Here is a 12,855-nt window from a genome sequence, read left to right on the forward strand (position 1 = left end):
TTTGTCCCATCCCTCCCCCCACGCTCACACCCACACAAAGCAGGGGTGCGTCCAGCCATCTGTTCCCCTGGACTTTGCTCAGTTTTCGGATCTCTGAGTTCCCACCATTTCCTTTGGCCAGTGATGTCACCATCTGAAGGGCTCACCAGGAGGCTGGGTATGAGGGGAACCTCCCCCACGGGTTCTATTGCTTTGTTCTCTCCTTGGTCCTAGGGGTACTTATGGGGCTGCTGTGCTCCAATTGGCTGGAAGGGCCTCAGGCGAGATTCTCCAGGGTTTGAGAACACCCGGCTCTGTTGTGTTCAATACGTGGATCTGATAGGACACTGGTTGACACTGTGCTGATGTGTGTCTGCTTTGCCCTTATTGGAAAGGGCGTGTGTGTGTTGTTAAGCCCCATGCCATAGATATGCCGTCCTCTAGTTCAGCCTGTTCCCTCTGTGTAGCTAAACATTATTACATGACAACCCCCAAGGGCAAATATTACGCTGCTCAGCTGGGGTTAAGGTGGGGAGTGAACTAAGCCTGAATGTGACTAGCTGATTTCCAGAGGAATCCGATGTCTATCCTGAATATTCTGCTCAGGTCCCCAGGCCATGGCATTTTGTGTAGTGGCTTTGGAGGAAATACTGACTGGGGTTATTTCCACAGGGGTTGAAGTCAGGAAGATGGAGCTCAGCCAGCAGGAGCCCAGCAGTGATGTGTATCTGATCCAAAGCCAGGAGACAGGCGGGCCTGACCTCATAGAAGTTCCCCCTGAAGAAGTAGAAAGACTTAAAGCCAAAGGTAGGGTGAGGGCCATGTCCTGCATCCTGGAGGGGCCCTCCCTGACTCCACTTGGAGGAGGGAAGCTTTGTGCAGCAGCTTCGTAACAGGGGCTGGAGGTAGTACCTGAGTTAACATATTCTGCTCAAATTCTGTGTGGAAAGCAGCTGTATGGAAGCTGTTCTCATCTGGGTCTCGGAGCTCTCCATGCACAGGTACTTCAGAGACTGCAGCAGTCTGTGTGCGCACGCCACCCGGGTGCCTCCACCCGGACCTGGAGAGACGGGGCTTGGCTCCTGGCCCTTTTACTGCCTAGCTTCTCACTGCTGTGGTGGACAGCCTGGGGGCTCACCATTGTCAGGCATGGCTGTGTGATAGGGAGTGTGACTGCTCGGAGCTGAGACCGACCCGCTCTGGCACACAACTCACCCAACAGCCACATCCGGGTGAATGACTTTCAGTCACAACTTGGGGTTGGGTCAAAGCTGGTGGCAGAGTCATCCCTAGGGTACAGTGAATCGGGGAGACCACTCCGGGCCCCATGCTTTGGGGGACCCCGTGGGCCGGCGCGATTGGCCAGCGCGGTCGGTCCTGGAAGTGATGGGTTGGTCCCAGACGTGACTGATTCATCCCTTCTGTCCCGCGCCCCATTAGGGTACAGCCCTGGCTGGTAGCACTGGCCTCATTGCCCATCTCCTAAGCCAGCCAGTTCCCTGGATACGAACTCTGCAGCAAGCACCAGAGACGGACCGTCCTTCGCCCCAGGCACAGTTGTCTCTCGTGAGGCAGTTGCTGGAGGGGAAATGGAAGCGGTAATAGAGATGTTATGCACGAGGATTTCTCTGGCATCATAAGGCCAGCTGAGACGTGGCCTGTCTCTCATAGGTCCGTGGCTGGCTTCCATCACCAGAGCGTCTGAGCTGTGCCCAGTCGTTAGTGACTTTGTCCTTGCCACAGCCCTGTGGGGGAGGGGTGTTCTGTGATTCCCATTGCACGGGATGGAACTAGGGACCATCACAGAGGTGAGACTCTGCCATTGTCTCGAAGTTTTGGGCTTGTTTGAAACTAAACCTCAAAGGGAGTTGCAAGGGGGTGAACCCAGAGGGTGTAACCCTGGACATGGCTGTTTGTCAGCCAAGGCCCCCTGTGCATCGACCTGGGTGAGTTTCTGTCAGCTCTGCCCGTGCCCCCGGGCTGGCCCACTCCAAAGGAGAGCGTTGGCGCCTACAGCAAGCCGAGTGGCGTTGTCAGGAGTACCGAGCAGAGGCTTTTTCGCTTCTCCCACTCCATTGTCTCCTGTTCAGGTCTCCACAGAGTCACTGTGATCAACACGTGGTACGGCTACTCCTCCCTCCAGTGCTTCCTCGCGGGGAGCCGCACCGTGTTCCAGGATGGGGCCGCGTCTGACGGAGGACGGAGGTGAGGGCGCGTTCGCCTGGTCGTTGCACTGCTTCCCCCTGCCCCTGATAACCGGGGATGTGCCAGTCAGACCTGGCCAGGCCCCGGGAGTCCACGGCAGCATCAGTGCTTTGGGGGTCCTCCCGCTGCCGCAGCCACATGCAGCCACTAGTTCTGCACAGCAAATGTCTCCCAAAGCCAGGGATAGACTCTGGTCCCAGGGCACAGGGACTTGCACTAGAGAGGGGAGCAGGCTAGTCCATTCTACGGTGGCTGGTAGCTAAGGCTCTGCTGAGGGACCCAGAGGCGGTCCTCTCCTGGGCAGGGTTACCTGCGCAGTACGCCCACTGCAGAAGGACATGGACGAGCCTGCGGAGAACTCCTCTCACTGGGATGAGTGAACAGCATCCAGAAAGAACTGGCCCGGTCCCCACCTCAGTTCGGTGGCTGAATTTGAAGCAGAGGTTCCTGGGGCTGGGGCAGCGCAGACACTGGAGGGGCACCAGGCTGGAAAGTGGCTTGAGCAAAGCACTCGCCGGCCGTGTGCCTGGCTGTTTTCCTGGGAGCTCTCTGAGCACTAGGTGGGGACAGCAGCCTGTCACCTCCAACAGGCAAGCTGTTCGCTAGTTTCCTGCCTTTTGCAGTTTTACTTATGCTGCTCCTTGGCTTGGGATGATTTAACCTGAAGCCTCATTTACATTAGCCATGGGGGAGGGGCTGCCTGGTTTTCGTTTGCCTGCTAACCCCCAATATGTTCTGTCCTAAAGATCTCTGTGCCTATGTCTGAACAGCTCGCCCTGAAGCAAAGGGCAGGTGGCTCTGATCACTCCAGTCCCAGGTGTCAGCTGGAATGGTCACTGCTTGATAGACAGAGACCCTGAGCTCCCCTTGCCCGGGCTGCCAGCCCAGCTGTGTCTCACATCACCTGGATATAACTGATCTATGGCACATGCCCCTGGGAGGTAGCCTGGAGTTAGGGTTTAGAAGAGGATCTGATATTAATATGAGCAAGAAAACCATCTACAGGTACATTAGCTAAGGTACATCAACACATCATCATCAGCCAGGGCAGAAGTCCATTATGGGTCCATTATGGAGAGGCAATGCCTTCTTGGAAGCTTTTGCATTGGTGACAGGATACTAGGCTAGATAAGCCATTGGCTGCCTTTGTTTCAGCAGTGGGGCTCCCGCCCTGGGATAATTGTTTCCTTGTCAGTGATCTTCCCAAAGATTTTATTCATCAGTTTAAGAAATGACCCCACTGCTCAGCTCTCCTGCTTGCTGTGAAGGATCTCTCTGTCCCCAGGTATCTGAGCACACAGGTGGGCTCCGCCATTATTTCATCCGTTCTACGCAGCGACTACCAGGAGATCAGCACATCGGTACGCTATCGCCTGCAGCACCGCACCCAGGTACCCTGGGGCAATGCTTCTCCTGTCCATGATGGAAGAAAGCAAGAGCAAACAAAGACTGCGTTGCAGAGTCATAGCCCAGAGACAGGGACTGCATTGCAAGCTGGGCAGACAGTGGGAGGCTGAGCCGAGCTGTCTCCTAGGACTCAAATTCCCTTTGAATTTAAAATTTCCAAAGTTTGCCCCTGACTCATCTCAGACCCAAGACAGCTTCCAAGGGGAGGTGTGAGACTAGCAACCAAAGGCGGGGAACAGGCCTGGGTTAGCGCATGGGTCAAGTTGCAGCGTGCCCTAGAGTGTCTGATCGCCTCTTCTCCGCCTCTGCCTGCAGGTCCCGCCTGACAAGATTGTGGAACCGAGCTGCGCTTTCTGGAACTTCAGCATCAGGTGCCTTTTCCCAATTAAAACTCACAGTGTCTGAGCTGCCCTCTTCCCCTCCCCCCCCCAGTAAAATAACCCGGTGGGTGAGTTCACTTCTCCCTGCAGAGATGGGGCAAAAACAGACCTGCCTTGCAAAGAAGATATGCGGGCACAGTGCTAACATTACTGTGGACAGCTCAGTGGTTCCTTACTGCTTAGTCAAAGCCTGTTTGAGCTCCCTCTACATTTAAAGGTGTCTCAATGGGAATACATTGGCCAAACTCGTAGTCCTCCCACTCTTCTCAAGGGGGTGGGACTGGAAGCCTCCTGGGTCACGTTCGTCTGATTTGTTTCCTAAACGCTCAGCAATGAACCCGCACAGCTCTTCCCCACTGCTGCTGTTCGGAAGTAACGAACTGTTGTTATGACCAATTTAAAAATGGAGAAACTGAGGCCCAGAGTCTGACTGATTTGGGCAAAGCCATCAACCCCGCAAGTGACATCTCTGGAACTGGGAGTTCCCCTCTCCCCATCCCACTTGCGGGCCAGGAGTGTACACTGCTTGTCGGGTCAGTGAAGGCGTGCTGGGGATTGGCATCTTTGGGATAAGAGTTCAGGATGGTCAGGTCCTAAGCAAGACTGAAACACATGTCTACAGTCATCAAAAAACAGGGGCACTGGCTTTTCTGACTAACTTCACACCTCAGACAGCCAGGAATCAGCACGTCCAGCCCCCTCGATGCTCTAAATCCAGGGCAGATCCAGGAGGTGTGTGAATTACTCAGTAAACCCTGTTAGCCTGTGTGGTGCCCAGTTTGTGAGCTCAGTCTGCTCTCGTGCGTTTCTCGCACAGCTTATGCTGTACAGAACATGCTCACCGGGGGAGTGGCCTGGCGCAAACAGAGTTCTCCAAGCCCCCATTGCCTTTGTGACCAGGGATCCAGCGAGGATAGAGACGTGACGCTGAGAGCACTGGCCCCTTGAAGCAAAATGGTTGACAACCCAACCTGTTGGTGAAGCAAGCCTTTAGCTAAATCGGTTTCTGTCCTCTGCCGCATTAGAAATCCCAGGTCTCTCTGTGCTCTGACATCCAGACCTGCTGCAGTTAAGTTCTCTCCTGGGATGATTTCCTTTGGAAAAGTTACTCACAAGCAAGTGACCTTTCATGGCATATGAGAGACTAAAACATAAAGCTCTGGTTAATTACGGTTCCTGCCTGTGACAAAGACGGGCTGGGCTGAGAGTTATAGCACTGCAGGAATGCAGGGTGCAAACACTTCATAAATACTGCCTGGCACCGGGGTGTGTATTTTACTATACATCACTGGGGTGATGGCAGTGGGACAGTGAAGTTTTATGGATCTGTAATTAAATCATCTGAATGCAGAACCCTGCTTCCCCAAGCCATGTTCATGTCACAGGCTCAGTGTGTTGCGGCTGATGCACAGAACTGATTCGGTGGACATCGATGGGAGTTTTACCTTTCCTGGCAAACTGTGAACACAGCACACACGTTTGTGGATCCACTAAGTACATGGACATGCGGGAGAGCTGGGTGGCTTGGGCCCTGTCTGGAGCAGGAATGTAGGATGTGTTTGGAAAAATTGTAATTAATATGGGTTCATTTATATAGTTTGAAGCAGAATTTGTGCCTGGTGAAGACAGGGCAAGTCATGGTTATAAATATGTTAGCTGGTTGTGGGTGTCCTCATCTCCCCTCAGCAATACCCTGCTCAACAAACATGTTTCTAAACACCACTTGCACAGTGCACATGAGATGCAAAATCCTGCTTAAAACCATATGAGTTAACACGTATTCAAACACAGCCTATTTTTCCTCATCTAGACACAGCTTGTCTCCGTTCCTGCTGAATCTCTGAGGTATCCTGGCCAGCAGGGTGTTTGTATTGTGTGAAATCCGCTTCTTGAGCTATGTCCTCAGTACCCCATCACTCCTCAACACAATTCTGCTTCCTCTGGGAATGTGAATTTCTCCTCGGAGCTTTGACTTTCCCTTGGGATGACTGATAATTTCCATGTACTTTTTCCTCTGTCTCCACGTTAGCCCAGACACCGGGGGAATGTGGTCCACTGTAGGCTGCTCCATCATAATGTCTCACCTGGAATCCACAGCCTGCTTCTGCAACCACACCACCAACTTTGCAGTGCTGTTGCAGGTGTATGAAGTGCAGGTAAATAAGCAAAATCTCATGAAATGATTGGGCACACTCTGCAGGCATGAGTATCTGACCATGGTGATGGGCACACTGCTGCAAACAGAAAAGGAGTACTTGTGGCACCTTAGAGATTAACCAATTTATTTGAGCATAAGCTTTCGTGAGCTACAGCTCACTTCATCGGATGCATTCAGTGCTCAAATGCTTATGCTCAAATAAATTGGTTAGTCTCTAAGGTGCCACAAGTCCTCCTTTTCTTTTTGCGAATACAGACTAACATGGCTGTTACTCTGAAACCTGCTGCAAACAGTACGTGTTTCTATCTGTTTTGGAACAGAGGAGCTCAGAAGAGGAGCTGACTCTGAAGACCCTGACGTTTATTGGATGTGGAGTTTCTTTCTGTGCCCTGATTGTTACATTCATTTTATTCCTGGCAGTCGGGTAAGAAGAACCTAGACATTTGTAGCATTCATTATAGATTGGTGTGTGTGTGTGTGTGTGGTATTTAATGCACATTAGGTCCTGTTATGCAGCTGTAGCCATTTTGTTCCAGCGGGCTGTGTCTGTTCAAAAGCTGAGTGTAGGGGGAGCGGGTTTGTTGTTGCAGGCTTGCTCACCAGTGCTGGGTTTGTTTTTGTTTTTTTAATGGGGTAGTCCAGAAGCACAGAGCTATACACACAGGGTTGTTCCCAGGGGCTGGGTGCACACACCGACTGCTTGTCGTGGGTGTCACTGTGAGCGGAGGCTGCACACACTGTTAGTGTACAGGTGCTCATGAATGCAAGGCTGCTGGAATTCATTGTTTAAAATATGACTGTAGAAAGATCACTGCTGCAACTGCTGTGAAAGGAAAAACCATTTCCAAAAACCATCAGGGAGACAGATCACTGAGAAGGTTTATAAGGAATAAAACCCGCAGTGCCTTGGGGGCCCTGACAGTGCCACTGACCAGGGCCAGTGGGCACCGAATAAGCCCTGAGTGGCAGAGTAACTGCGCTGCCAAGAGCATCAAGTATTTTTCCTCTTTTCACCCATGCTTTCCACTCTCTTGGGAATTGCACCTCTGTGATGAGCAGCAGAGAGGTCAAAGGCCACACGGTGGAATCCATATGGTCTGACGAGTGGCTAGTAAGAAAATCGCGCACAGCTGCCACCGAATCCAGCCATGCTTTTTAATGACCAAGGTTTTCCATTTCCCCTTCCTCAGCGTTCCTAAGAGCGAAAGAACAACCGTGCACAAGAATCTGATCTTTGCTTTAGCTGCAGCTGAAGGTCTGCTCATGTTTAGTGAATTGGCCAAAACCAACCAGGTAAGAAGGCTAGGAGGCATCTCATCTCACCCGGTAACAGATGCTGCCAGACTTCTTGTTTGCTATGACATTGTGGCTACAGCCCCTAAGACAAAAGACTAGTCTCGTTTATTAACGACTGCCTGTAATCTGTGTTGAGGAATAATCAGGATCACACTGCCCTTAGGAATATGCTTTGCACCATATGTAGGAACAGTCCATTCCCCACTCCTGGAACTATATTTATTTTTAACCCAGAGAATCCTGCAGGAAGAGTCTGCCATGTAAAGTGGCATAAAATACCAGCCTGTGATCACACCACCTGCTGTGACCTCATAGGTTAAGCAGGGACTGTACTGGTCAGTACTTGCAGGAGAGACTTCCAAGGAAAATCCGGATGCTGTAGGAAGTGGTGCTTTCCTCCCCAGGAATGCGCTGGACCAGTGTCCTAGCACTGGGGACCATGGGGCTGCTAGAGGTGCTGGGCCCATTCTAAGCTACCTCAGTATCTTTTACTTCAGCTGGCTTCTTGAACTTAGTGACCTGGGCAATTACACCAGGGATGAGTTTGGCTCATTCTCTCTGCTTAAATTGTCCCAGTACTTTCAGTGAGCGACAGTGTTCTCCTTCCCTTCTGGTACACAGCATTGTTGTGAGTGTTCAAGGCCTGCCTTTGACCTAAGAGCTGGTTACGTTTCTATGGTGGGTGAAGTGATACTTGTGGGTGTTTTTGGTAAATCAGTTTGTCAGGCACTTTGGGTGCAAGGTGCTCTGTAGCTCTCAGCTGGGCAAAGCACAGTCTGGATGTCCTTGTTTTATAGTTATATGAAATCGTCCTGGTATCATTTGTGTTTAAATGCCTGAATGGGCAAATATTCTGCAGCATGTTCAGGAGTCATTCCTCACTCTGCACTATGCAGAGTTTGGCAGAAGATTCCTGCCTCCACCTCACTGAACTGTCTGAAATTTCTCTTTCCCCAGGTACTGTGCTTTGCTGTCACAGCTTTCCTCCACCTCTTCTTCATGGCAGCCTTTTCTTGGATGCTGGTAGAAGGGCTTCTCCTGTGGAGCAAAGTGGTTGCTGTCAACATGAGTGAAGACAGGAGAATGAAGTTTTACTATGTGACTGGCTGGGGTAAATGGAAACCCATCTGTGTCTTACTCTCAGGAACATAGTGCATCAATTTCTCTCAAACTAAAAGTCCTCATAGAAAAGATTTCAGTGTAACTGATATCGAGTCAAAAGTCTGACGAGCTTGCATTCACCTGGGGGTTTACTGGGGACCAGCCTCACTCACCGATTCTCTCCCACCTTTAAATGTCAACTAGCAGATGCTGGAATTTTAGCCAAGTGTCTCGTTTATTTTGTAACCTTTTGTTTTATTAACACAAAGTATTTGCAGAGGAAGACTCTGCTGATTCACTGCTATCAGAGAGCGTCACTGAACAGGGCAGGTGGTTCTAGAAACCTGAAAATAGTTCTGTCTGGAAAGAGATGCATTTATTGGAATAAATGGATGAGGGCCGTGCAATTTATGTGACTATACTGGGGTTCAGGTAAGAGTGTCTGGTGTTTGTGTGACTATGCTGAGAGACAGACGCCAAATTCAGATAGTGGGTAGGATACAAGACAACTTGGCAAAATAGTTGGCATTGTTTGTCTTTGATTGTACTGCTTGTTAGGAGTAAGTTGCTCATGTGTTGTGACACAGCTTTGGAATGTTTTATGAATGAGAGAATAAAGTGCGTAGGATATAAAATGTAGTCTTGTTACACAGCATGGGCCAGATTCCCAGCTAGTGTAAATCAGTGCAGCTCTGTTGGGGTCAATGTGGTTACTCTGATTTAGGCCAGCTGGAGATATGGCCCTATATGTTTAAAACAACTAACCAGCTAATGGCAGATTTGGCATTTGCTGTCCTCAGTTTTCCTGTTTTTTCAGGCCTGCCAGTTGTTATTGTTGGTGTGACTCTGGCAACTTCATTTAACAAGTACGTGGCAGACCATCATTGCTGGCTGAACGTTCAGACCGATATAATCTGGGCGTTTGTTGGGCCAGTTCTCTTTGTTCTGACGGTAAGCGTCAAATCCTTTTGTATAATTCCAGATAGAAGCAATTTCTACTTTTCATTTTAGGAAAGCAGCACTGAGCTTTGTCAGCCAGAGCCAAAGGGATCAACGATCTTACACAAAGATCTTTCCTAATCTAGGAAGATGGTGGCGTTTATAGTGTCTGAGATTTATTCCCATTCTGGTCCAAACATCTCCCTGTACATGGGGTGAATTCCTGCCAAGTGCTCTTTAAATGACTAAAGCAATGTTTGCAGTTGTGCATGAAGCACTGTACAGTTAGATAGGCAGGTGTATTATTGTATTTGGAGGGAGTCCTATCATCTAATACCTCTGCAGAAGATACTAGTTACTATGCTGAGGTTACATTACAAAGATGGATAAGTAGATAGAGTATTGGCCACCGTCTGCCAGGATGCTGGACTCGATAGTCCAAAGGGCCAATTCAGCATGGTAAAATTTGTGTCCTTTTAATGACTCCACCATCATAGTACAACAAAGCAATGCTAGAGGAAGGTGAAATGTTCAAAGGTAACAGAGCCAGTAGACATCTAATAATGAACCTGTTGGACTGGGGTCTGTACAGAGACCTTTGCAAATATTACGCTTGTGCAAATCGAGCTCTGAGCTGTTTACTGGCCTCAAGAATCCCACAAGCTGATCATTCTACAAGATGCAAACTTAACTGCATGCAAGCCCCAGCAGAGATACCTGCCCCATTAGAGCTCATTTAAAAATTCAAAAGCCTGTTCTGGTGCACAAAGCTAGTGGCTCTTTTCTGACTTGAAGGTAAATACCTTCGTGCTGTTCCGGGTGGTGATGGTCACAGTGTCCAGTGCACGGAGGAGGTCAAAGATGCTGACCCCCAGCAGCGGCCTGGAGAAACAGATTGGAATCCAGATATGGTGAGTCAGGGGAGCAGTTGACTTCCATGCCGATGGTTGCATTGAGTTGTGCTTGGATATCATTGTGAAGTCTTTATTGGGCTTGGATAGAGTTCTGTCCCTGAAGGATCTGGCGTATGGCCACATGCTGTGAGTAACAGCAGCTTCTAAAGGCAGGAACGCTATCCAGATTTTTCTCCTCCAGAGTAATTATGCATTTCATCTGTATAGTATTTCAGAAGCAGTACAACAATCTATGGTCAGCAATCTATGCTCTGATGAATGGGACACCAGGAAGTAGGACCAACACTGTCATACCTGGGTGCCTACACTTAGGCTCTTAAATCCACATTTAGGCTCCAAAATCAAAGTGACTCAGGTGGGGAGCACCCGCAGTTCCCATTGAAATCAAAGGGTAAGAACATAAGAGTGGTCATACCGGGTCACGACAATGGTCCATCTAGCCCAGTATCTTGCCTTCCAACAGTGGCTAGTGCCAGATGCTTCAGAGGGAATGAACAGAACAGGGCAATTCTCAAGTGATCCATCGCCTGTTGTCCAGTCCCAGCTTCTGGCAGTCAGATGTTTAGGGACACACAGAGCATGGGGGTTGAATCCCTGACTGTCTTGCCTAATAGCCATTGACAGACCTCTGAATTTGTCTAATTGTTTTTGAACCCACTTGTACTTTTGGCCTTCGTAATATCCCCTGGCAATGAGTTCCACAAGTTGACTGTGTATTGGGTGAAGAAGTACTTCCTTATGTTTGTTTTAAACTTGCTGTCTTAATTTTATTGGGTGACCCCTGGTTCTTATGTTATGTGAAGGTGTAAATAACACTTCCTGATTCATTTTCTCCACACCATTCATTTTATTGTACTTTATGGTATGCCTGCCTGGCTGCTAGCATCAGAGATGCATCCTGGGAACAACGGGTTGGATTGTAAGTTGTTGACTTCAACAGAGTTAAATTCTAATTGACGCCAGTGCCAGCAGAACTGAGCCCCATGTTCCTTAAGCAAGTTCTTCTACCAGTGCTGCCAGACTGGTTCAGCTGCTGGAACATAAACACCTTATCAAACCTTAATCCAGGCAGTCATGGTGGCTCTGTCTGGGATGCCCAAGGAGTCTAAGGGCATTAGACATCCAATTTTATGGGATTTGGGCATCTTCCTCGAGCATCTTTGACTCTCCCAGCATATCTTTTTCTTTGGGTTTTAAACATTTCTCACCCCTGAAGATTAGCAGATGAAGAAGATTCCCCACCAGATTCTAGCACTTTGATGGTAGGTCCAGTTTGAAGTCCTGAAGTCATGTGTTTCAGTCACATCCATCATTCAGCATTTGAATTCACTGTTATTCTGCAGGTATTTACCACAGAAACAAAGTTCCTTCCAGCCATTTGGGTCTTAATGGATTTCAATGAGATTTATGTGATATCTTATTTTGCTGATGGATGAAACTTGAAAGCTTTGAGGTTCAGTTTGGTACCCAAAAATTAGGAAGGGAAATCAGACTGGGGCAGGAGTGAAACTGGCCTGCCTTTGGTCTTGCAAACTCCTCCTGGTTTCTCCTGGGTGCCCTGTAATCTGTCAGTCCTCAGGAGCACAAAATTTATATGGGCACAGTCAGCAGCCACGGCTGTTCTGTTCATGAGTTGTGTGCACTGCATAAACCCTATGGAACACCAGAAACTTGGACTGGCAGGGAAGAAGGTACTGTGGTTAAAAAAACTGGACTGAGATTTGGGAGATCCTGTTTAGCTCCTCCACAGTCCTCCTGAGTGAGTTTGGGCACGTCACTTTCTTGCTCTGTGCCTCAGTTTCCCCATATGTTAAATAGGGATAATACAGGGGAATTGTTAAGATAAATCCCTAAGGACTTGGGAGGCTCTCGAATACTATAGCACTAAGTCCATATAAGCGCCTGTCTGGAGAGTTGGCTTTGGTTTTGGTGACATGCATGGGGAAGGATATGGAACATGGATTCCAGTAATCAGTTAATTCAAAGAGATTTTAAAAACTGCTGTTCAAGCTGTTACTTTATCACTCCTTATGAATCTTTATTGTTGTTTGCCGGCGCCAGTCACCATTGCTAGACACACATTGTTCCTCTAGTTGCCTAAATAATTTTTACTAAATTTACAGAAGCACAGAGATAGGGTGGTGTTGGAGGGCAGGATGACACACACATACTAATAAAACAAATACAGAAGCCCTCTTGGCAATGGCGAGCAGGGGGAGATTGGCTGCTTTCTTGTGTCTAATGATGTCAAAGAGTTCCCTTATAGCTCACTTGTAATTATAAATACAGAACAGGGGTTGCTGATCGGGGGTTGGGAGATAAAGCATGCGGCATTTTTCCTCTGGCTTTCTGGGGTTGCTACATTATGTTTTCAAAGCATTTCACAACCTCTTCTCCTGGCCCCTCCCTCTTGCCATGTCAGATCGCTGCACACAGCTTAGTTACTGGGGGGAGCCATTTGTGCTGCCTTGTAGAA

The 12,855-nt window shown here is 48.9% G+C and overlaps 1 protein-coding gene across 9 annotated transcripts in view; it reads left to right on the forward strand.

Moving 5' to 3' along the window:
* The window catches only part of ADGRD2 (adhesion G protein-coupled receptor D2), a 67,862-nt gene that overhangs the window by 19,603 nt on the left and 35,404 nt on the right, over positions 1-12,855 (forward strand). For all 9 annotated transcript variants that reach the window (XM_084650547.1, XM_084650554.1, XM_084650551.1 and 6 more), the window contains 10 exons: positions 652-786; positions 2,070-2,184; positions 3,470-3,575; positions 3,907-3,962; positions 6,001-6,127; positions 6,450-6,553; positions 7,320-7,422; positions 8,383-8,536; positions 9,344-9,477; positions 10,261-10,376. In XM_084650547.1, the coding sequence (XP_084506673.1) occupies positions 652-786; positions 2,070-2,184; positions 3,470-3,575; positions 3,907-3,962; positions 6,001-6,127; positions 6,450-6,553; positions 7,320-7,422; positions 8,383-8,536; positions 9,344-9,477; positions 10,261-10,376 (1,150 nt within the window). The remainder of the gene's footprint in view (positions 1-651; positions 787-2,069; positions 2,185-3,469; positions 3,576-3,906; positions 3,963-6,000; positions 6,128-6,449; positions 6,554-7,319; positions 7,423-8,382; positions 8,537-9,343; positions 9,478-10,260; positions 10,377-12,855) is intronic.

This window comes from Lepidochelys olivacea, assembly GCF_965140295.1.
Source record: "Lepidochelys olivacea isolate rLepOli2 genome assembly, chromosome: 16".
Lineage (NCBI taxonomy): Eukaryota > Metazoa > Chordata > Testudines > Cheloniidae > Lepidochelys > Lepidochelys olivacea.